Genomic DNA, 22,409 nt, shown 5'->3' on the forward strand with positions numbered 1-22,409 from the left:
ACTGTCATCAAGGCTTCCCTCGTCCTCGGCTGCATACGCCTGCTCCTTTATGTGCGTCAAACTTTGCATCAGCAGACGCATTAGGGGGATGCTCATGCTTATTATGGCGTTGTCTGCAATAACGAGCCGTGTGCATTCCTCAAAACACTGAAGGACTTGACACAGGTCTTGTAGCTTCGACCACTGCACACCTGAGATCTCCATGTCTGCCATCCAACTGCCTGCCCGTGTATGTGTATCCTCCCACAAATACATAACAGCAAGCCTCTGTTCGCACAGTCTCTGAAGCATGTGCAGTGTGGAGTTCCACCTTGTTGCAACATCTATGATTAGGCGATGCTGGGGAAGATTCAAAGATCGCTGATGGTTCTGCATATGGCTGGAGTGTACGGGCGAACGGCGGATCTGCAAGCAAAGTCTGCGTACCTTGAGGAGCAGGTCGGGTAACCCCGGATAACTTTTCAGGAAGCACTGCACCACCAGGTTTAAGGTGTGAGCCAGGCAAGGAATGTGTTTCAGTTGTGAAAGGGCTATGGCAGCCATAAAATTCCTTCCGTTATCACTCACTACCTTGCCTGCCTCAATATGTACAGTGCCCAGCCATGACCGAGTTTCTTGCTGCAAGAACTCGGACAGAACTTCCGCGGTGTGTCTGTCGCCCAAACACTTCATTGCCAATACAGCCTGCTGACGCTTGCCACTAGCTGTTCCATAATGGGACACCTCGTGTGCAACAGTGGCAGCTGCGGATGGAGTGGTCGTGCGACTGCGGTCTGTGGACGAGCTCTCGCTTCTGCTGGAGGATGAGCAGGAGGAGGAGGAGGGGGGGCGAACTCCTAAAGCCAACTGTTTCCTAGACCGTGGGCTAGGCAGAACTGTCCCAATATTGCTGTCCCCTGTGGACCCTGCATCCACCACATTAACCCAGTGATGGAGACATAACGCCCCTGGCCATGCCTACTGGTCCATGCATCTGTTGTCAGGTGCACCTTTCTACTCACAGATTGCCTGAGTGCATGGACAATGCGGCCTTTTACATGCTGGTGGAGGGCTGGGATGGCGTTTCTCGAAAAGAAGTGTCGACTGGGTAGCTCGTAGCGTGGTACAGCGTAGTCCATCAGGGCTTTGAAAGCTTCGCTTTCAACTAACTAGTAGGGCATCATCTCTAATGAGATTAGTCTAGCAATGTGGGCGTTCAAACCCTGTGTGCGTGGATGCGAGGATGAGTACTTCCTTTTCCTAACGAGAGTCTCTTGTAGGGTGAGCTGGACTCGAGAGCTGCATATGGTGGAACTAGCGGGGGTGCCGGTGGACATGGCAGACTGAGAGAGGATTGGTGATGGTATTCTTGCTGTTGCCCTACATACAGTGTTTCCTACCACAAACCTGGTGATTCCCTGACTGCTTTGGCCTTGTGACGTGACGAAACCTCCACATTTACTGCAGGTGGTGTGGTAAATGGTGGGCTTACAGTGAGGGAAGGGATGTAGCGTTGCTGACTAGCTTCATTGTGAGAGGGTGCAACAACGTTAAGGGACGTTTGGTAGTTAGTCCAGGCTTGCAAATGCATGGTGGTTAAATGTCTACGCATGCAACTTGTATTTAGATTTTTAACATTCTGACCTCTGCTGAAGGTCCTTGAGCATTTCTTACAGATGACTTTGCACTGATCATTTGGATCTTCGTTAAAAAAAATGCACTCTTCTTACTATCGGATACCTTTTCAGGCATTGTACACTGAGCTACTTTAACCGGATGGCCACGCTGTCCTACAACTGTTTTTGGTTTTGCCACACGTTTTTGGCTAGATACGGGCCCGCCAGATGGAACCTGTTGCGATGTTGATGCCTGCTGCAGCTCCTCCTCCTCCGCTTCAGAGCTACTGCCGGCTGCACCCTTTTCCCCCAATGGCTGCCAATCGGGGTCAACAACTGGGTCATCTATGACCTCCTCTTCTATGTCCTGTGCACCTTCCTCTGTGTCACCGTGTAAGCCGGTGCTATAGCGTTCGTGACGGGGCTCCATAGTCTCATCAGGGTCAGATTCTGGCTCAGTACGCTGCGAGGGCAATGTTGTGATCTGACTCAAAGGAATAGCATAATAATCTGGCTCTGGCTGTGCATCTGTGCACTGCATGTCCGATTCATCTTGTAAAGGGCATGGCCTATTAACAATTTCCCTTTCTAACCCAGGCACGGTATGTGTAAAGAGCTCCATGGAGTAACCCGTTGTCGCCTGACGCATCCTTCTCTGTTGTTCTGGGTGAAGAACACAAGGAAGCGACTTGTCCCTGACCGGGAACGTCCACTGACGACGCGCTGCTTTCACATTTTGCACTTTCCGAAGAGGAGGCGGAAGAGCTAGAGGCAGAGTCAGCAAGGAAAGCCAAAACTTGTTCCTGCTGCTCCGGCTTTAAAAGCGGTTTTCCTACTCCCAGAAAAGGGAGCGATCGAGGCCTTGTGTAGCCAGACGATGACGCTGGCTCAACAACTCTAGACTTAGGTGCTATATTGCTTTTCCCACGACCACCTGATGCTCCACCACTACCATCATTACCAGCTGGCAATGACCGCCCACGGGCACGACCTCTTGCACCAGACTTCCTCATTCTTTGAAAAATGTCACCAAACAAATGGTATTTGGTACTGTAAAACCAGTTACAAGGTGTACGCAAACTTGTGGTGAACTTAAATCTCCCTTTATAGGTGTGTGAGACTGGAGGGAAAATCAGGCCCACTGTATAATAGTACACAGCTTCAGTGGCAGACAGTGGCTGACAGATATGCCACTAACAGGACTGACGCAGATGCATACACTGGCAATAACAATCTCCCCCTCTCTTTTATATGGGAGACTAGTGAATAAATCAGGCCCACTGTTGAACAGTATATTTTCTGTGGCAGAAAATGACAGACAGATGCCACAGACAGGACTGGCACAGATGCAGATTTGCCAATATTAATCTCCCCCCCCCCCCCCCTTTTTTTTTCTTCTGGGAGACTAGTGAATAAATCTGGCCCACTGTATAACAGTATATTTTCTGTGGCAGAAAATGAGTGACAGATACCGCAGACAAGACTGGCGCAGATGCACTGATTGGCAATATAAATCTCCTTTTTAGGTGTGGGACAGTGCAGAAAAATACAGGCCCACTGTTTTACACTACACAGTTTCAGGGGCAGAAAGTGGCTTGAAGATATATTAAAAAAAAAAGGGACTGTACTACAATTACTATTTCCCTACAGTAATCTCAGAAAAGTATGGCAGGTAGCAATAAAAAGGACTGCTGCACACAAAAGTGTGGACAAACAAACAAGATAGCTGTGCAGAAAGGAAGTAGCAACAGGATTTGTGCTTTGAAAAAAGCAGTTGGTTTGCACAGCGGCGTACACACAGCAATGCAGCTATCAGGGAGCCTTCTAGGGCAGCCCAATAAGATACAGAGCTGATGAAGAAAAATCTAGCCCCCACTGTCCCTGCAAAGAAAAGGTGGTGTTGGACAGTGGAATTCGCTACAGCACAAGCGGTTTGGTGGTTAATGTACCCTGCCTAATGCTATCCCTGCTTCTGAAGAAGCGGCAGCAACCTCTCCCTGTACTCAGATCGGCAGCAGTAAGATGGCGGTTGGCGTGCACGCCCCTTTATAGCCCCTGTGACGCCACAGAAAGCAACCCAATCACTGCCATGCCCTTCTCTAAGATGGTGGGGACCAGGACCTATGTCATCACTCTGCATCCACCTTCATTGGCTGAGAAATGGCGCTGAACGCGTCATAGGAAACGCGACTTTGGCGACTTATGAAAATGACCGATCCGTTTCGCTCAACCCTAGTAGTCACGATTCAGATTTTTTACAAAATAAAATTAATTTTTGACCTCTTCCTCCTCGCTACTTAGCAGCTCTGTGTTTCTTTTTATCGGTGGAGCGGACAGAGTAGGGGGAAGAGGAGTGGTGCTGACCTCATTGACTGGCCATCGCAGGTGAAATTCAGCAGGATCTGTGTAGGGAGAGCGGTGAGGAGAAGCGGTTTATGCATTGGGAAACTCAGGGACATAGGAGAGAACATGCAGTAAGTGAATTGTGCTGGAGTTGTTATACTGTCTAGTTTGTACAGATACAGGCTGCTGTTAAAAGGAATCTGTCAGCAGGAACAACCCTCCCAAACCAGCTACATGGTCATGTAGGTCATAGAAAGTTGAATAAAATTACACATTGATATCTGCAATCCAATGTCTTATTCCCCAGAAATACCGTATATACTCGAGTATAAGCTGACCCCCTTAATTTTGCCACAAAAAACTGGGAAAACTTAATGACTCAAGTATAAGCCTAGGGTGGGAAATGCAGCAGCTACCGGTAAATGTCAAAAGTAGAAATGGATACCAATAAAAGTAAAATTAGTTGAGGCATCAGTAGGTTGTGTTTTTGAATATCCGTATTGAATCAGGAGCCCCATGTAAGGCTCCATAAAGTTTATGATGGGCCCCATAAGATGCTCCATATTAAAATATTCCCCATATAATCCTGCATAAAGGTTAATAATGACCTCATAAGATGCTCCATAGACACATTTGCCCAATATAATGCTGCACAAATGCTGATTATGGCCCCATAAGATGCTCCATAAAGTTATTTGCTCTATATAGTGCTGCACAAACCTTGATTATGGCCCTATAAGATGTTCCATACAGACACTTGCCCCATATACCGTAATACTCCACAAACGTTAATTATGGCCCCATACAGACACTTGCCCCATATAGTGCTGCACAAACGTTATGGCCCCATATAGTGCTGCACAAACGTTATGGCCCCATATAGTGCTGCACAAACGTTATGGCCCCATATAGTGCTGCACAAACATTAAGGCCCCATAAGATGCTCCATACAAATACTTTCCCCATATAGTGCTACACAAACGTTATGGCCCCATAGATGCTCCATACAAACACTTGCCCCATATAGTGCTATACAAACGTTATGGCCCCATATAGTGCTGCACAAACGTTATGGCCTCATATAGTTCTGCACAAACGTTATGGCCCCATATAGTGCTGCACAAACGTTATGGCCCTATGTAGTGCTGCACAAACGTTGATTATGGCCCCATATAGACACTTGCCCCATATAGTTCTGCACAAAAGTTATGGCCCCATAAGATGCTCCATACAGACACTTGCCCCATTTGCTGTTGCTGCGATAAAAAAAATAAATCACATACTTACCTCTCCGTCGCTCAGGCCCCCGGCACTTTCAATATTCACCTGCTCCTTGTTCCGGCGCCACTCCATCTTCAGCGTCTTCTGCACTGATGTTCAGGCAGAGGGCGCGCACTAACCACATCACCGCGCCCTCTGACCTGAGCGTCACTGCTGAAGACAGAGCGGCGCCCGGAACGCGGAGCAGGTGAATATCGTGCAGCGCTCCCTCACCTGCTCCTGGTGCTGTGCAGTCCCTGCTTCCCCGACACCGCAGCTTCATTCTGTACTGAGCGGTCACCGTTACCGCTCACTACAGTAATGAATATGCGGCTCCACCTCTATGGGAGCCATGTGACTGCTCTGTACAGGAAGAAGCTGCTGGCGCCGGGGAAGCCAGGGACCGCGTCAGGAGTAGGTGAGTATAATTTCACTGCCCCCGCTCCCCCTCCCCTGCCGAACCCTGGGTATGACTCGAGTATAAGCCGAGAGGGGGACTTTCAGCCCAAAAAAGTGGGCTGAAAATCTCGGCTAATACTAGAGTATATACGGTAAATATTTTTCTTGCATGCAAATGAACTAAGATCTCTTGGCCTGACATAGATTTCCCTAAGAATCTGTGTACAGAGGTTGTTTTAACCCCTTCACCCTCGAGCCATTTTCCGTTTTTGCGTTTGTTTTTTTTTATCACCTTCTTCCCAGAGTCATAACTTTTTTTGATTTTTCCATCAATATGGCAGAGTGAGAGCTTGTTTTTTGCGGGATGAGATGTACGTTAGAACAATGCCATTGATTTTACCATATGATGTACTGGAAAACGGGGGGAAAAAATTCCAAGTGCAGTGATATTGCTAACAAAAAACCAAATTTAACATTTTTTTTTGACAATGATCACCAACTGCTAAAACTGACCTGCCATTGTGATTCTCCAGGTCATTATGAGTATATAGATATGTCTAGGTTCTTTTTTATTTTAATGATGGAAAAAAAATCCAAAATTTGTTTTACAAAAAGGCGCCATTTTCTGAGACCCATTGCGTCTCCATTTTTCGTGATTTAACCCCTTAGTGACAGAGCCAATTTGGTACTTCATGACCGAGCCAATTTTTGCAATTCTGACCACTGTCACTTATGACAGTTATGTTATAACTCTGGAACGCTTCAACGGATCCCGCTGATTCTGAGATTGTTTTTTCGTGACATATTGTACTTCATGTTAGTGGTAACATTTCTTCAATATTACTTGCGATTATTTATGAAAAAAACGGAAATATGGCGAAAATTTTTAAAATTTTGCAATTTTCAAACTTTGTATTTTTATGCCCTTAAATCAGAGAGATATGTCATGAAAAATAGTTAATAAATAACATTTCACACATGTCTACTTTACATCAGCACAATTTTGGAAACAAAATTTTTTTTGTTAGGTAGTTATAAGGGTTAAAAGTTGACCAGCAATTTCTCATTTTTACAACACCATTTTTTTTTAGGGACCACATCACATTTGAAGTCATTTTGAGGGGTCTATATGATAGAAAATAATGAAGTGTGACACCATTCTAAAAACTACACCCCTCAAGGTTCTCAAAACCACATTCAAGAAGTTTATTAACCCTTTACGTGCTTCACAGGAACTGAAACAATGTGGAAGGAAAAAATGTACATTTAACTTTTTTTTGCAAACATCTGAATTCAGTACCATTTTTTTTATTTTCACAAGTGTAAAAACAGAAATGTAACCATAAATTTTGTTATGAAATTTCTCCTGAATACGCCAATACCCCATATGTGGGGGTAAACCACTTTTTGGGCGCACTGCATAACTTAGAAGTGAAGGAGCGCCGTTTGACTTTTTCAATGCAGAATTGGCTGGAATTGAGATCGGACGCCATGTCACGTTTAGAGAGCCCCTGATGTGCCTAAACAGTGGAAACTCCCCACAAGTGACACCATTTTGGAAACTAGACCCCTTAAGGAACTTATCTAGATGTGTGGTGAGCACTTTGAACCCCCAAGTGCTTCACAGAAGTTTATAACGTGGAGCCGTGAAAATAAAAAAATCGCTTTTGTTTACACAAAAATGATCTTTTCGCCCACAAATTCTTATTTTCACAAGGGTAACAGGAGAAATTAGACCACAAAAGTTGTTGTGCGATTTCTCCTAAATACGTCGATACCCCATATGTGAGGGTAAACCACTGTTAAGGCGCACCACAAGTGACCGCATTTTGGAAACTAGACCCCCCATGGAACTTATGTAGATGTGTGGTGAGAACTTTGAATGCCCAAGTGCTTCACAGAAGTTTAGAATGCAGAGTCGTGAAAATAAAAAATATATTTTTTTCCACAAAAAAGATTTTGTAGCCCCCAAGTTTTTATTTTCACAAGGGTAACAAGGGAAATTGGACCCCAAAAGTTGTTGTCCAATTTGTCCGGAGTATGCTGGTACCCCATATGTGGGGGTAAACCACTGTTTGGGCGCACGGCAGAGCTCGGAAGGAAGGTGCACCGTTTTGGAATGCAGACTTTGATAGAATGGTCTGCGGGCATTACGTTGCGTTTGCAGAGCCCCTGATGTACCTAACCAGTAGAAACCCTCCACAAATGACCCCATTTTGGAAACTAGACCCCCCAAGGAACTTATCTAGATGTGTGGTGAGAACTTTGAATACCCAAGTGCTTCACAGAAGTTTATAATGCAGAGTCATAAAAAAATATATATATATTTTTCCACTAAAAGGATTTTGTAGCCCCCAAGTTTTTATTTTCACAAGGGTAACAAGAGAAATTGGACCCCAGAAGTTTTTGTCCAATTTATCCCGAGTATGCTGATGCCCCATATGTGGGGGTAACCCACTGTTTAGGCGCACGGCAGAGCTCAGAAGGGAGGGAGCACCATTTGACTTTTTGAGCGCAAAATTGGCTATCGTGTTTGGAGACCCCCTGATGTACCTAAACAGTGGAAACCCCCCAATTCTAGCTCCAACCCTAACCCCAACACACCCCTAACCCTAATCCCAACCTGATCCATAATCCTAATCACTAACCCTAACCATAATCACAACCCTTACCCCAAAACAACCCTAATGTCAACCCTAACCATGACCCTAATCAAAACCCTAAATCCAACAGACCCCTAATCCTAATCTCAACCCTAACCTCAAACCTAACCCTAATCCCAATACACCCCTAATCACAACCCTAACCTTAACCCTAATCCCAAACCTAACCCTAATCCCAAGCGTAACCCTAATGCCAACCCTAACCCTAAAACCAACCCTAATCCAAACCCTAACCCTAATCCAAACTCTAACCCTAACTTTAGCCCCAACCCTAACCCTAGCCCTAAGGCTACTTTCACACTTGCGTTGTTTGGCATCCGTCGCAATCCGTCGTTTTGGACAAGAAACGGATCCTGCAAATGTGCCCGCAGGATGCGTTTTTTGCCCATAGACTTGTATTGCCGACGGATCGTGACGGATGGTCACACGTCGCGTCTGTCGTGCACTGGATCAGTGTTTTGGCGGACCGTCAACACAAAAAAACGTTCAATGTAACGTTTTTTTGTACGTCGCATCCGCCATATCTGACCGCGCATGCGTGGCCGTAACTCTGCCCCCTCCTCCCCAGGACATAGATTGGGCAGCGGATGCGTTGAAAAACTACATCCGCTGCCCACGTTGTGCACAATTTTCACAACGTGTGTCGGTATGTCGGGCCGATGCATTGCGACGGCCCCGTACCGACGTAAGTGTGAAAGAAGCCTAACCCTAAATTTAGCCCCAACCCTAACTCTAAATTTAGCCCCAACCCTAACCCTAAATTTAGCCCCAACCCTAACCCTAAATTTAGCCCTAACCCTACCCCTAGCCCTAACCCTAGCCCTACCCCTAGCCCTAACCCTACCCCTAACCCTAGCCCTAACCCTAGCCCTAACCCTACCCCTAACCCTAATTTTAGCCCCAACTGCTCTTCTCCTGCCGGCCGGCAGATGGAGACAGGTGGCGGGCGCACTGCGCATGCGCCCGCCATTTTCTTTTGCCGGCGGCCAGGAGGAGCAGCAGGAGGACCCAGGGACACAGGTGAGTATGGCAGGGTCCCCGAATCCCCCTATTTCTCTGTCCTCTGATGTGCGATCACTTCAGAGGACAGAGAATTACACTTTACTTTTTTTTTTTTTTTTTGCGGTCGCCGGTAAACAGTTAATTATCGGAGATCGCAAAACAGGGGTCGGTAAAACCGACCCCGATCATGCTCTTTGGGGTCTCGGCTACCCCCGGCAGCCGAGACCCCAAAGATTCTCGCAGGGCCGGCCGGCGGGCGCACTGCGCATGCGCCCACCATTTTGAAGATGGCGGCGCCCACCGGGAGCCACGAGGAGCATCGGGGGAGATAGGTGAGTATTGGGGGCTACCTGGGACCCCTTTTCTCTGTCCTCCGATGTGCGATCACATCGGAGGACAGAGAAATTAAAAAGAGATCGCGTTTTTTTTTTTTGCGATCGCGGTAAGCGGTTAATTACCAGCGATCGCAAATGCGGGGTGGGTTAAAAACCCCCCGAATCATGTTCTCTGGGGTCTCGGCTACCCCCGGCAGCCGAGACCCCGGAGAAAATCCGACTCTGGGGGGCGCTATTTACTTTTTCCACAGCGCCGTTAAAACGGCGCTGTGGTTTAAGTACCCTTAGCGGCCGCCGTTAAAAGGCGTATCGGCGGTCGCTAAGGGGTTAAAGCTAAGTGAGGGTTTTATTTTTGCGTGCCAAGTTGACTTTTTTTATCGCTTTTAAAATTTTGAAATAGATGCAATGTTTTTGCATGTCATTGCATTTTATTGCAATGTTGTGGCAGCCCAAAAAACGTAATACTTTTGTTTATTTATTTTTTATTTATTTTTGTTTTTTGTTTTTTCTTGTTACACCTTCTGCCGAATGGATTAATTCTTGTTATGTTTTGATCGGGTGTTTCTGAATGAGGCAATACCAAATATGTGTATTTTTGATATTTCCTAATTGTTTTATTTTAAGTTGGGCAAAAGGAGGTGATTTGAAGTTTTTTTTCTTACTTTTTTTTATTTTTAACCCCTTAAAAGTTATAGCTCTGGAATGCTCCAACGGATCCTGGTGATTCTGAGATTTTTTTTCGTCACTTATTGTACTTCATGTTAGTGGTGTAATTTCTTCAATATGACTTATTTTATTTAGTTTATTTATAAAAAAAAAAAAAAAAAAAAAACGGAAATTTGACAAAAATTTAGAAAATGTAGCAATTTTCAAACTTTTAATTTTTTTGCCCTTAAGGCTATGTTCACACGTTCCTGATTTCCCTGCTGTTTTTTCTGCACTAAAAACCGCAGCTCTTGGCAGAAAACGCAGGTGCGTTTTTTGTGCGTTTTTTGATGCGGTTTTTTATGCAGTTTTCTCTGCAGAGTCTGTGCGTTTTCTAGGAAGTTTTTTAGGGTTAAAATGGCTGAAAATACCCTACCCCTAACCCTACCCCTAACCCTACCCCTAACCCTACCCTACCCCTAACCCTACCCCTAACCCTCCCCGTAACCCTGCAGCGGTTCTGCACCACAAACCGCAGAAAACCCGCAGATATTTTTTTCATCTGCGGGTTTTACTGCGGGTTTGACCCTCACAATGGAGGTCAATGGGTGCAGAACCGCTGCAGTTTTGCACAAAGAAGTGACATGGTCCTTCTTTTTTACCGCAGCAATTCAGCGCGGCTTTTTTAGTGAATTTCCGCAATGTGGGCACAGCGGTTCCTGTTTTCCATAGGGTAACATTGTACTGTACCCTGCATGGAAAACAGCTGCGGACCCGCAGCGGCAAAATCGCGGCAGTTCCGCAGTAAAAAACGCATTGTGTGAACATGGCCTAAATCAGAGGTGTCACACAACATAGCTAATAAATAACATTTCTCACATGTCATCTTTACATCAGCACAATTTTGGAATATAATTTTTTTTTTGTTAGGAAGTTGTAAGGGTTAAAAGTTGATCAGTGATTTCTCATTTTTCCAACAAAATTTACAATTTTTTTTAGGGACCACTTCACATTTGAAGTGACTTTGGGGAGCAAAACCACATTCAAGAAGTTTAATAACCCTTCAGGTTATTCACGAGAGCTAAAGCAATGTGGAAGGAAAAATTTACATTTTAATTTTTTCACAAAAAATGTACTTTGGACCTATACTTTTTTATTTTCACAAGGGTATCAGGAGAAAATAGACCACAACATTTTTGTGCAATTTCTCCTGAGTATGCTGATAATCCATACGTGGGGGAAAGCCACTGTTTTGTTGAATGGCATGGCTCAAAAGGGAGGGATAACTGTTTGTTTTTTTTTCTTTTAGGCAAAAATGTCTGGAATTGATGGTGGCCACCTTGTTTTATTTGGAGACCCCCCGATGTGCCTAAATAGTGGAAGCCCCCCCAATTCTAACTCCAACCCTAAGCTCAACACACCCCTAACCCCAGCACCACCGTGACCCCAATCTTACCCCAACCCCAGCTGCAAAGTATGGAGAAAAATACATTTTTTTTTAATTATCTTTACCTAACTAAGTGGATAACAAAGGGGGTTTGATTTACTATTTTTTTTTTTAATTTTATTTTGATCACTGTGATAAACCCTATCACAGTGATCAAATTGAACCGATAGGAAAAATCTCCTATTGTTGCTGAGTACCGGCCTGCAGATCTCGGCGGGCGCACTTTCATGTGCCCGCCATTTTCTTCAAGGAAGATGACGTGGAGGGCAGAGTTACTGAGGGGGCTCTAGGAACCCTTTTTCTCTCCTCTGGTATGCTAGATCATATCTGAGGAGAGTGAAATGAATTGAAAATAGGACTTTTCTTTGTGATCGCCATTATTCAGTGAATAATGGCGATCTCGAGACTGGGGATGGTAAAAACTGACACGAATTATGTTCTCCGCAGTCTCGGCTACCCCTGGTAGCCAAGACCCCGGAGATTTTTTGAAGCTGGGTGGCGTTTTACACTTATTTATATAATGACAGTCTGCTTTCCTGATCTACATGTTTCATACTGGTAATGTCCCACTTCATTTAAATTAAGCCCTGGAAGAAAATTCTCATGCAGATCAATGCCTCGCCCATAGATCTTAGGCTAAGTTCACATTTGCGTATATGTGCGCAGCATATCATCTGCATACGTAAACACATGCAAATGCTTGTTTACGCAGCGTTTTTTATCCGCATCAGCTTACACATGACTGCAAAAAAGACATTGCGTGTCATGTGCATGCGATTTTTGCCTGTTTGCGTTTTTTATGCGCATGCGTTCGATATTTCGAGGGGTCGTGTCTCATTGGGCGTGTCTCAGTCATTTCCTGGACATGCACTGTCTGAAGTACGCAAGTGCATTGAATGCATGCGTATGCCTGCATTACCATAGACAGTAACCCGTTTTTTTATGCATGCGCATATTTGACGGATTTTTGACGCCTCCAGAAATGCAACATGTTGCGTTCGCCGCGCCCAGCTGCACATCACGAAATGACTCACGCAAACGCATGTCCATGCGTACACCATGTTAAATATACTGTATGGACGCATGTGGATGTATGTGGATCAAGCGCTGTGCGAACAGACGCAAATGTGAAACCAGCCTTAACAGCTCATATTCATAAGAAAATGTATGGATTTTTCAACAATAAGACATTCGGTCTCAAATATTAAGGTATCATTTTATTCAGTTTCATATGACCGGCTATAGGAGGGTTGATCCCAACTACAGATTCCCGGTTAAGTTCAGGGAAGCAGTAAAATAAGTAAATTGACTTGTTTCTGCAACTTCTGTCAGCTCAGGCTGATGGGTTAGGCAGCAGTGCTTCTTGTGTCCACTTGCCTTCCTGGATAAAATGTTTCCTGGGCTCCTTTCCTCAGTTCTAGTGTGCTATCAGTATGCCCTGTTCTTCTTTCCATGCCCCTTCTCCACCTTGAATAATAAGAAGTTAGAAGTGCTCCTCTTCACCTTGTGTGTAAGACGTTTAACCCTTTCTTGCTCTGCTGCATCGAGTTTGTGTTTTGTTCCTGGTGTTTCTCCTGTGCAGAAGGGGAGGTAAAGATTATCACTTTTACATATCCCCCTACTGTATCTGATCCTCTGTGGCTTCTCACCTCTGCTCTATGCACCTCATAAACTGTAATGAAGATTATTTCTTATTGCTTGCCTGTTACCTGTATCCCTCCTTACTCAGTCTGCCCAGTTGTATCAGTCCTCGAAAAAAAAGGGACAAAATGGTGACATGATTAAAAATCTGCTGCTGAAGTAGATTTCTAAAATTTGCCACTCTTTGGCATAAATTATAGTAAGTTTGTTGGATTCAGTTTGCCACACCCTCCTTCTTAGCTCCACCCACTATAAATTCAACCCCTTTCTGACATCTGACTTAATATTCTGTCAATGTGACCTCGGTCTGATTGACCATGGACGGAATATTACGTCATTTTTTAATGCGACACTGCAACCGAAGTCGCGATGATCGCATTAAAATTACAGCACCATCTTACCTCTGGGTAGATGCTGCCGTCATCCTGTGGGGTGTCGCCACCCTCCCGCACCCACGATCGCTGTTATTGGCTGTTCAGTTCTGAACAGCCAATCACAGCATTTCTCATTGTTTCAGGCAATCGGTGCCTGAAACAGTGATGTCCCAGCCTAGGATCGGTGCTCCTGCCTGTGACCTGCCTAGGATCGGAGCTCCTGCCTGTGACCTGCCTAGGATCGGAGCTGTAAGAGCATGGCTTGGAGCCGCTGATTGATGCGATCAACGATTACATCGATCGCGCCAATCACAAGGCACAGCGGCGGTGTGACCTGCCTAGGTGCTGTGAGCTCCAATCCTAGGCTGTTGCCTGGCAACGCCAGCACCACCAGGGCCAGCTCTGGTGTAATCGATGTTCTCATCGATCGCATCAATGGCGGCACAGCAGCGGTATGACCGCTCTGTGACCTCACTGCAGGTTTTCACACTAGCTGAGGATTCCTGCAGAGTTGTCACGCTGCAGGATCTGCTGCTGTGCTGGCCTTGTGGTGCCACAGAAGCCTGTGACACCACAATCCCTGCTGAGGAAAGAAGACAGAAAAAAGAAGACAAGTGTAAGTGTTTTGATCCCTGCCTGATCTCTCTTCATCCACCCCAATCACATTCTCCCCCCCCCCTTCCTCCTCTTTTTACTGCTTTCCACCACACTTTGCGCCACCTCTGTGGGCACATCCAGCAGCTGCCGAGCGTTGATTGGTGACGCAGTTCACCGATCAGCACTTGTTCCTGCTGTTTTCCGCTTTGCTTTTTCATCCCACTTTATGCCACCCCCGTGTGCACATCCAGCAGCCGCCGAGCTTTGATTAGTGACGCAGACCACTCATCAGAGCTCGTGTCTGCTGTTTTAGACACATTTCTTCTTCCCAACACCCGTGCGCATATCCAGCAGCCGCTGAACTTTCATAAGTGACGCAGTTCACTCATCAGAGCTGTTGTCTGCTTTTTTACTCTTTTTTTTTTTTCACTGACGTTTTTTTTCTCCCTGGTTGCTGCTTTTTTCTTTTAGCTTTTTCTATTCAGACAAATAAGTTTACACCAACCACTATCTCACACACACCGTTAAATAAAGTACTGACACAATCACCATATTCAAAAAATGTCGTCCTGCTCGTCCTGTTTGCCGCAACAATGCTGTTTGGGGGAGGAGGCATATGCTTTCCTTGCCTCAGACACTGATAGCGAGGGAGAGGATCCCATATTTCTTCGTCCTCTTCCTCCTCAGGTCCTGCTGAAAAACCACGCAGACGTCCCAGGACAGAAGATGAAGTGGCACCCACCATTATTAATTATTATTACTATTTATTATTATTATAGCGCCATTTATTCCATGGCGCTTTGCATGTGAGGAGGGGTATACATAATAAAAACAAGTACAGCAATATTAATCAATACAGGTCACAACTAGTTCAGGAGGAGAGAGGACCAAGCCCACGAGGGCTCACAATCTACAAGGGATTGGTGAGGATACAGTAGGTGAGGGTAGAGCTGGTTGTGCAGCGGTTTGGTCAATCGGTGGTTACTGCAGGTTGTAGGCTTGTCGGAAGAGGTGGGTCTTCAGGTTCTTTTTGAAGGTTTCGATGGTAGGCGAGAGTCTGATGTGTTGTGGTAGAGAGTTCCAGAGTACGGTTGGTGCGCGAGAGAAATCTTGTATGCGATTGTGGGAAGAGGAGATAAGAAGGGAGTAGAGAAGGAGATCTTGTGAGGATCGGAGGTTGCGTGCAGGAAAGTACCGGGAGACGAGGTCACAGATGTATGGAGGAAACAGGTTGTGGATGGCTTTGTATGTGATGGTTAGGGTTTTGTACTGGAGTCTCTGGGTAATGGGGAGCCAGTGAAGGGATTGACAGAGGGGAGAGGTCAGGGAATAGTGGGGGGACAGGTGGATTAGTCGGGCAGCAGAGTTTAGAATAGATTGGAGGGGTGCGAGAGTGTTAGGCTATGTGCACACGTTGCGGATTTTGCTGCGGATCTGCAGCTGCGGATCCGCAGCAGCTTTCCATGCATTTACAGTACAATGTAACCCTATGGTAACCGCAATCTGCATTGCCCATGCGGAAAAAATGCATGGAAACGCTGCGGGTTACATTCCGCAGCATGTCAATTCTTTATGCGGATTCTGCTGCGGTTTACACCTGCCTCACAATAGGAATCCGCAGGTGAAATCCGCACAAAATCCTCATAAAAACCTCAGTAAATCCACGATAAATCCGCAGGTAAAACGCAGTGCCTTTTACCTGCGGATTTCTAAAATCCACTGCTGAAAAATCCACAGAGCTCCAAAATACGTGTGCACATACCCTTAGAGGGGAGGCCACAGAGCAGTAGGTTACAGTAGTCGAGGCGGGAGATGATGAGGGCATGGACTAGGGTTTTTCCAGATTCTTGGTTTAGGAATGTACGGATCCGTGAAATATTTTTGAGTTGAAGGCGGCAGGAAGTGGAAAGGGCTTGGATATGTGGTTTGAAGGATAGATCAGTGTCAAGGATTACCCCGAGACAGCGAGGTTGATGGATTGGGGAGAGTGGGCATTCCAGAAGATGAACCAGCACCCCCCATTCCTGACTTCATATGGACTTAACCCCCCGAAAATTATGAGCCACTGATTCCTGATTTTGTGGCAGAATCGGGAATCAAGTTTGACTCCACCTGCGTCACAGAACTAGACTTTTTCAAAGTCTTTTTCTCTCAGGATTTTGTTAACCTCATGGTGGGCCAAACTAATTTGTATGCTCATCAATTTTGGGCACAAAACCCTGTAGCTTTGTGGCCTGGTCCTTCACAATGGGATCCTGAAGAAGCCAGAACATCAACAATATTGGAGTGTTGATGTTTTATACAACACTCCAGTGTTCCGAATGGTCATGGCCCAGACACATTTTGAGGCCATCCACAAATCCCAACTTTAACAGTCTGTTCAAAGTTCGCCTGGTCATCGAACACTTCAGCAAGTAGTTTGCAGAAGTGTACGTGCCCCAAAGGGACATCTGCGTGCATGAGTCCTAAATTCATTTTAAGAGGAGGCTGAAATTCTGTCAGTACCTTCCCAGTAAGAGCACCAGGTATGGAATTAAACTCTATACGCTGTGTGAGAGTAACTCAGGGTACATCCAAAGGTTTGGAGTTTATGAAGTTAAGGACAACCAGATTGAACCCCCTGAATGCCCCCCTGTCCTGGGAGTGAGTGGGAGAATTGTGTGGGTTTGGGTGCACCCACTGCTGGATAAAGGTTATCACCTGTACATGGATAACTTTTATACCAGCATCCCACTCTTCAAAACCCTCTCTGCACAATGAACCGCAGCCTGCGGTACTGTCTGCAAAAATCAGAGAGGCCTCCCAAAAACGCTAATTTTGCAGATGCTCAGAAAGGGTGACACCAGAGCCCAATGTAGCGACGAACTGCTGGTGGTAAAGTACAAGGACAAGAGGGATGTCTTTTTCTTGACCACCATACATGTTGATGGCAGTGCCCTCTGCACTGTATGAGGTACCTCTGCACAGGTCAGCAAACCAGACTGTGTAATGGGGTACAAACAACAAAATAGCGGCAGACAGCACTCCGTGGTATATAGTGGTGCTCGTCCTAACTCCACAGGATCCAAGTGGAGGAGTACATACCAAAATTCAGAAGTGAAGGACAGCATCCAATCCGGGTGAAAAAGAAATAAACACTTTATTGTGCCTTAAATGCGACGTTTCAACCCCATTGGGGTCTTTATCAAGCATGCTTGATAAAGACCCCAATGGGGTTGAAACGTCGCATTTAAGGCACAATAAAGTGTTTATTTCTTTTTCACCCGGATTGGATGCTGTCCTTCACTTCTGAATTTTGGTATGTACTCCTCCACTTGGATCCTGTGGAGTTAGGACGAGCACCACTATATACCACGGAGTGCTGTCTGCCGCTATTTTGTTGTTTGTACCCCATTACACAGTCTGGTTTGCTGACCTGTGCAGAGGTACCTCATACAGTGCAGAGGGCACTGCCATCAACATGTATGGTGGTCAAGAAAAAGACATCCCTCTTGATAAAGACCCCAATGGGGTTGAAACGTCGCATTTAAGGCACAATAAAGTGTTTATTTCTTTTTCACCCGGATTGGATGCTGTCCTTCACTTCTGAATTTTGTGTAATGGGGTACAACAAAAACATGGGGGTTGTTGATCTCTCTGATCAACTCCTCCAGCCATACAGTGCTTTGCGAAAGGCCAAGGTGTGGTACAAGAAGCTGTACATCGTACAGATGGCAATGCTCACTGCTTTCCTGCTGTCATAATGTGCAGGTCACAACGATACGTCGTACCTTCAGTTCCAGGAGGTAGTGATCAAGGCCCTGATATTTGGCACTCAGAAAGGAGCAGGCCCCAGTACTTCCTGAACTGAAGGTTTTCGTATCATACCAGGTCCAGGTCAACATTTCCCAGGAGAGGTCCCTCAAACTGGAAAAAGAGGTAAGTCGCAAAAAAGGTGCCGCGTGTGTTACAAAAGGGGAGTACGCAAGGACACCATTTACCAATGCAACACCTGCCCCAATAAACCTGGTTTGTGTATGAAAGAATGCTTCAGACTGTAGAACACCTCCATGCACTACTAAATTCATTTCTGACTTAAACAACTGACGTATGACAACCTGACAAACACTACACAACTCACGTATGCCTCTACATAATATTTACATAACAGTAAACAGTAGATTAGTTCCAAAAAAGGGGCACTTATTGGGTATTGCCACTGTTTAAGCACATCTAGATAAGTTCATTGGGGGGTCTAGTTTCCAAAATGGGGTCACTTGTGGGAGTTTCTACTGTTTAGGCAAATCAGGGGTTCTGCAAACGCAACATGACCCCTGCAGACCATTCCATCAAAGTCTGCATTCCAAAACGTCACAGCTTCCCTTCCGAACCCCGGCGTGTGCCCAAACAGTAGTTTGTTCCCACATATGGAGTATCAGCTTACTCAGGACAAATTGGACAACAACTTTTTGGGTCCAATTTCTCCTGTTACCCTTGGGAAAATTAAAAAATTGGGGACTAAAAGATCCTGTCAAAAACTGAACTCCTCGTGTTCTCTCCCTCTACTAACCTACCTTTGCCTGACATTGCCATCTCCGTGTGCGGTTCCACCATTACTCCAAAGCAACATGCCCGCTGCCTTGGGGTCATCCTTGATTCTGACCTTTCATTCACCCCCTACATCCGATCACTGGCTCGCTCTTCTTACCTGCATCTCAAAAACATTTCTAGAATTCGCCCTTTTCTTAATTTCGACTCTGCAAAAACTCTGACTGTTTCACTTATTCATTCTCGTCTGGACTATTGTAACTCTCTACTAATCGGTCTCCCTCTTGCAAAACTCTCCCCGCTCCAATCTGTCCTGAATGCTGCAGCCAGGATCATATTCCTCACCAACCGTTACACCGATGCCTCTACCCTGTGCCAGTCATTACACTGGCTACCCATCCACTCCAGAATCCAGTACAAAACTACTACCCTCATCCACAAAGCACTCCATGGCTCAGCACCACCCTACATCTCCTCCCTGGTATCAGTCTACCACCCTACCCGTGCCCTCCGCTCCGCTAATGACCTCAGGTTAGCATCCTCAATAATCAGAACCTCCCACTCCCGTCTCCAAGACTTTACACGTGCTGCGCCGATTCTTTGGAATGCACTATCTAGGTTAATACGATTAATCCCCAATCCCCACAGTTTTAAGCGTGCCCTAAAAACTCATTTGTTCAGACTGGCCTACCGCCTCAATGCATTAACCTAACGATCCCTGTGTGGCCTATTTATAATAAAAAAAAAAAAAAAAAAAAAAGGTTCCTCGCATCATGTTCTCATACACTTTATGCAGTATTAGCCCTCTGTGTCTGTACTGCTACATACTTAGGCAGGTAACTGGTTCATGCAGCTTTACATGAACACCTGAGCCTTACACTATAGCTGGTCCGAATAACTAAAGCAATTGTTACCATCCACCTCTCGTGTCTCCCCTTTTCCCCATAGTTTGTAAGCTTGCGAGCAGGGCCCTCACTCCTCCTGGTATCTGTTTTGAACTGTATTTCTGTTATGCTGTAATGTCTATTGTCTGTACAAGTCCCCTCTATAATTTGTAAAGCGCTGCGGAATATGTTGGCGCTATATAAATAAAATTATTATTATTATTATTATTATTATTATTATTATATCATGTTTGAGGGAAAAAAAAATATGATTTTTTATTTTCACGACCGGTCGTTATAAACTTTACTGAAACACTTTAGGGTCACTTGTGGGGGATTTCCACTGTTCAGGCACATCAGGAGCTCTCCAAACGCGACATGGCGTCCAATCTCAATTCCAGCCAATTTTGCTTTGAAAAAGTCAAACGGCGCTCCTTCCCTTCCGAGCTCTGCTATGCGCCCAAACAGTGGTCCCCCCACATATGGGGTATCAGCGTACTTTGGACAACAACTGTTTGGGTCCAATTTCTCCCATTACCCTTGGGAAAATAAAAAATTGGGGACTAAAAGATCTTTTAAAAAAAAAATGAAAAAAATGATTCTTTATTTTCACGAACGAGCGTTATAAACTTTAGTGAAACACTTAGGGGTTCAAAGTGCTCACCACACATCTAGATAAGTTCCTTTTTGGGGTGTAGTTTCCAAAATGGGGTAACTTGTGGGGGGTTTCCACTGTTTAGGCACATTGTGTTCTCCAAATGCGACATGGTGTTCGATCTCAATTCCAGCCAATTTTGCGTTGAAAATGTCAAACGGCGCTCCTTCTCTTCCAAGCTCTGTCATGCGCCTAAACAGTGTTTTTTTCCCCATATATTGGGTATTGGCATGTTCAGGAGAAATTGCATTATACATTTTGGGGTTAATTTTTTACTTTTATCCTTGTGAAATAAAGAAAAAAAAATTGTCTAACGTTACATTTTAGTGAAATAAGTTAGTTGTTCGTATGTTCCTTTTACATTCCATTAATTCCTGTGAAGCACCTGAAGGGTTAATAAACTTCTTGAATGTGATTTTGATCAGCTTGGGGTGTGTAGTTTTTAGAATGGTGTCACTTTTGGGTATTTTCTTCCATATAGACCCCTCAAAGTGACTTCAAATGTAAAGATGGTCCCTAAAAAAAAAAATGGTTTTGTAAATTTGTTGTTAAAATGAGAAATCGCTGGTCAACTTTTAACCCTTACAACTTCCTAAAGAAAATGTGGGTTTTTGTACCCATGAATTGAGAATTGTGTGACTGTAAAAAGTGTGTGTGTGTATCTATATATATATATATATATATATATATATATATATATATATATATATATATATATATATATATATATATATATATATATATATATATATATATATATATATATATACACTTGTGTGTATATATATATATATAATATATATATATTATATATATATGTATGTATGTGCGTATATATATAAATAATGTACGGTATATATATTATATAATATATAATGTACGGTATATATATTATATAATATATAATTTTTTTTATGTATTTTCTATATTATAGTCATAAAGTAATTTTTGCAATATCGCCCAGCTAGACTGAATTAAATGTTACCTGCTGCTATACATTTTGCATAAAGTGAGCTGGTGGTATTAGATTTATTATTTTTTATTATTTTTTTAAAATGTTAGTGCAGAGATGGAAGACCGCTGTCAAGTAACGACAGAAAAAAACTTTATAAGCTTGAAGAAAAATTTCGAACATTGCAACGGAAGGAAAGACGTCTTGAATCTCGTGAAATGAGTGTTTGGACAAAATGCTGCAGCATCATGCGACCATTTAAGGTGCAGTATATAAGAAATAGACCACCACAGAGATAATGATTTTAAGGGGTCAGTAAGCAGCAATACAAACAATATTTTATCAGTATTAAGTGGTAATCAACAAAACATGCAAACACAATGTATCATATGTCATGCAGGCTTGGACAGGGACTTGGGCTTTTGTTGCACTTTTTTATAGAATAAACTCATGATCCCATAATCTTCATTCCAGGGCTGTACAGAAACGTATTTTCAATATCATTACCCTTCCTACACTCCTGCAGATAAAAGATGATTTACATTTTGATTTGTGTATCAAAAATATATGTAATGACCCTGATTGTGGTAGCTTAAAGAGACTGTCCACTACTTTTTGATTGATGACCTAAAGTGTCGGGTGCCAGACCCCAGCCGATCCGACACTGATGACCTATCCTAAGGATCGGTAGTCAATCAAAAAGTAGTGGACAACCTCTTTAAAATCACAGCTAGTTACCCATGCACAAAGTAGTTGATACGTGTCTGATCTCTAGGGGTCCTACAGTGGAGACCTCCACCTGCCACGAGAATGTGCATAAATGAAGTTTTCTATTCAAATATTAGTCTGACAAACATAAGTTTTTCCACTAGGGAATTCTGTAATACAGTGCCTTGCGAAAGTATTTAGCACCCTCTAACTTTTCAACCTTTTCCCACATATCATGCTTCAAACATAGATACCAAATGTAAATTTTTGGTGAAGAATCAGCAACAAGGGAAACACAATTGTGAAGTTGAATGAAATTTATTGGTTATTTAAAATTTTTGTGGAAATTCAAAAACTGAAAAGTGGAGCGTACAATATTATT

General features: G+C 44.3%; 1 protein-coding gene across 1 annotated transcript in view; it reads left to right on the plus strand.

The window, feature by feature from the left end:
- LMBRD1 (LMBR1 domain containing 1) overlaps positions 1-22,409 on the plus strand; it is a 354,508-nt gene that overhangs the window by 190,773 nt on the left and 141,326 nt on the right. Inside the window, exon 9 of the mRNA XM_069726658.1 lies at positions 21,430-21,582. Within this exon, the coding sequence (XP_069582759.1) occupies positions 21,430-21,582 (153 nt within the window). The remainder of the gene's footprint in view (positions 1-21,429; positions 21,583-22,409) is intronic.

Source organism: Ranitomeya imitator, chromosome 5, assembly GCF_032444005.1.
Source record: "Ranitomeya imitator isolate aRanImi1 chromosome 5, aRanImi1.pri, whole genome shotgun sequence".
Taxonomy (NCBI): domain Eukaryota; kingdom Metazoa; phylum Chordata; class Amphibia; order Anura; family Dendrobatidae; genus Ranitomeya; species Ranitomeya imitator.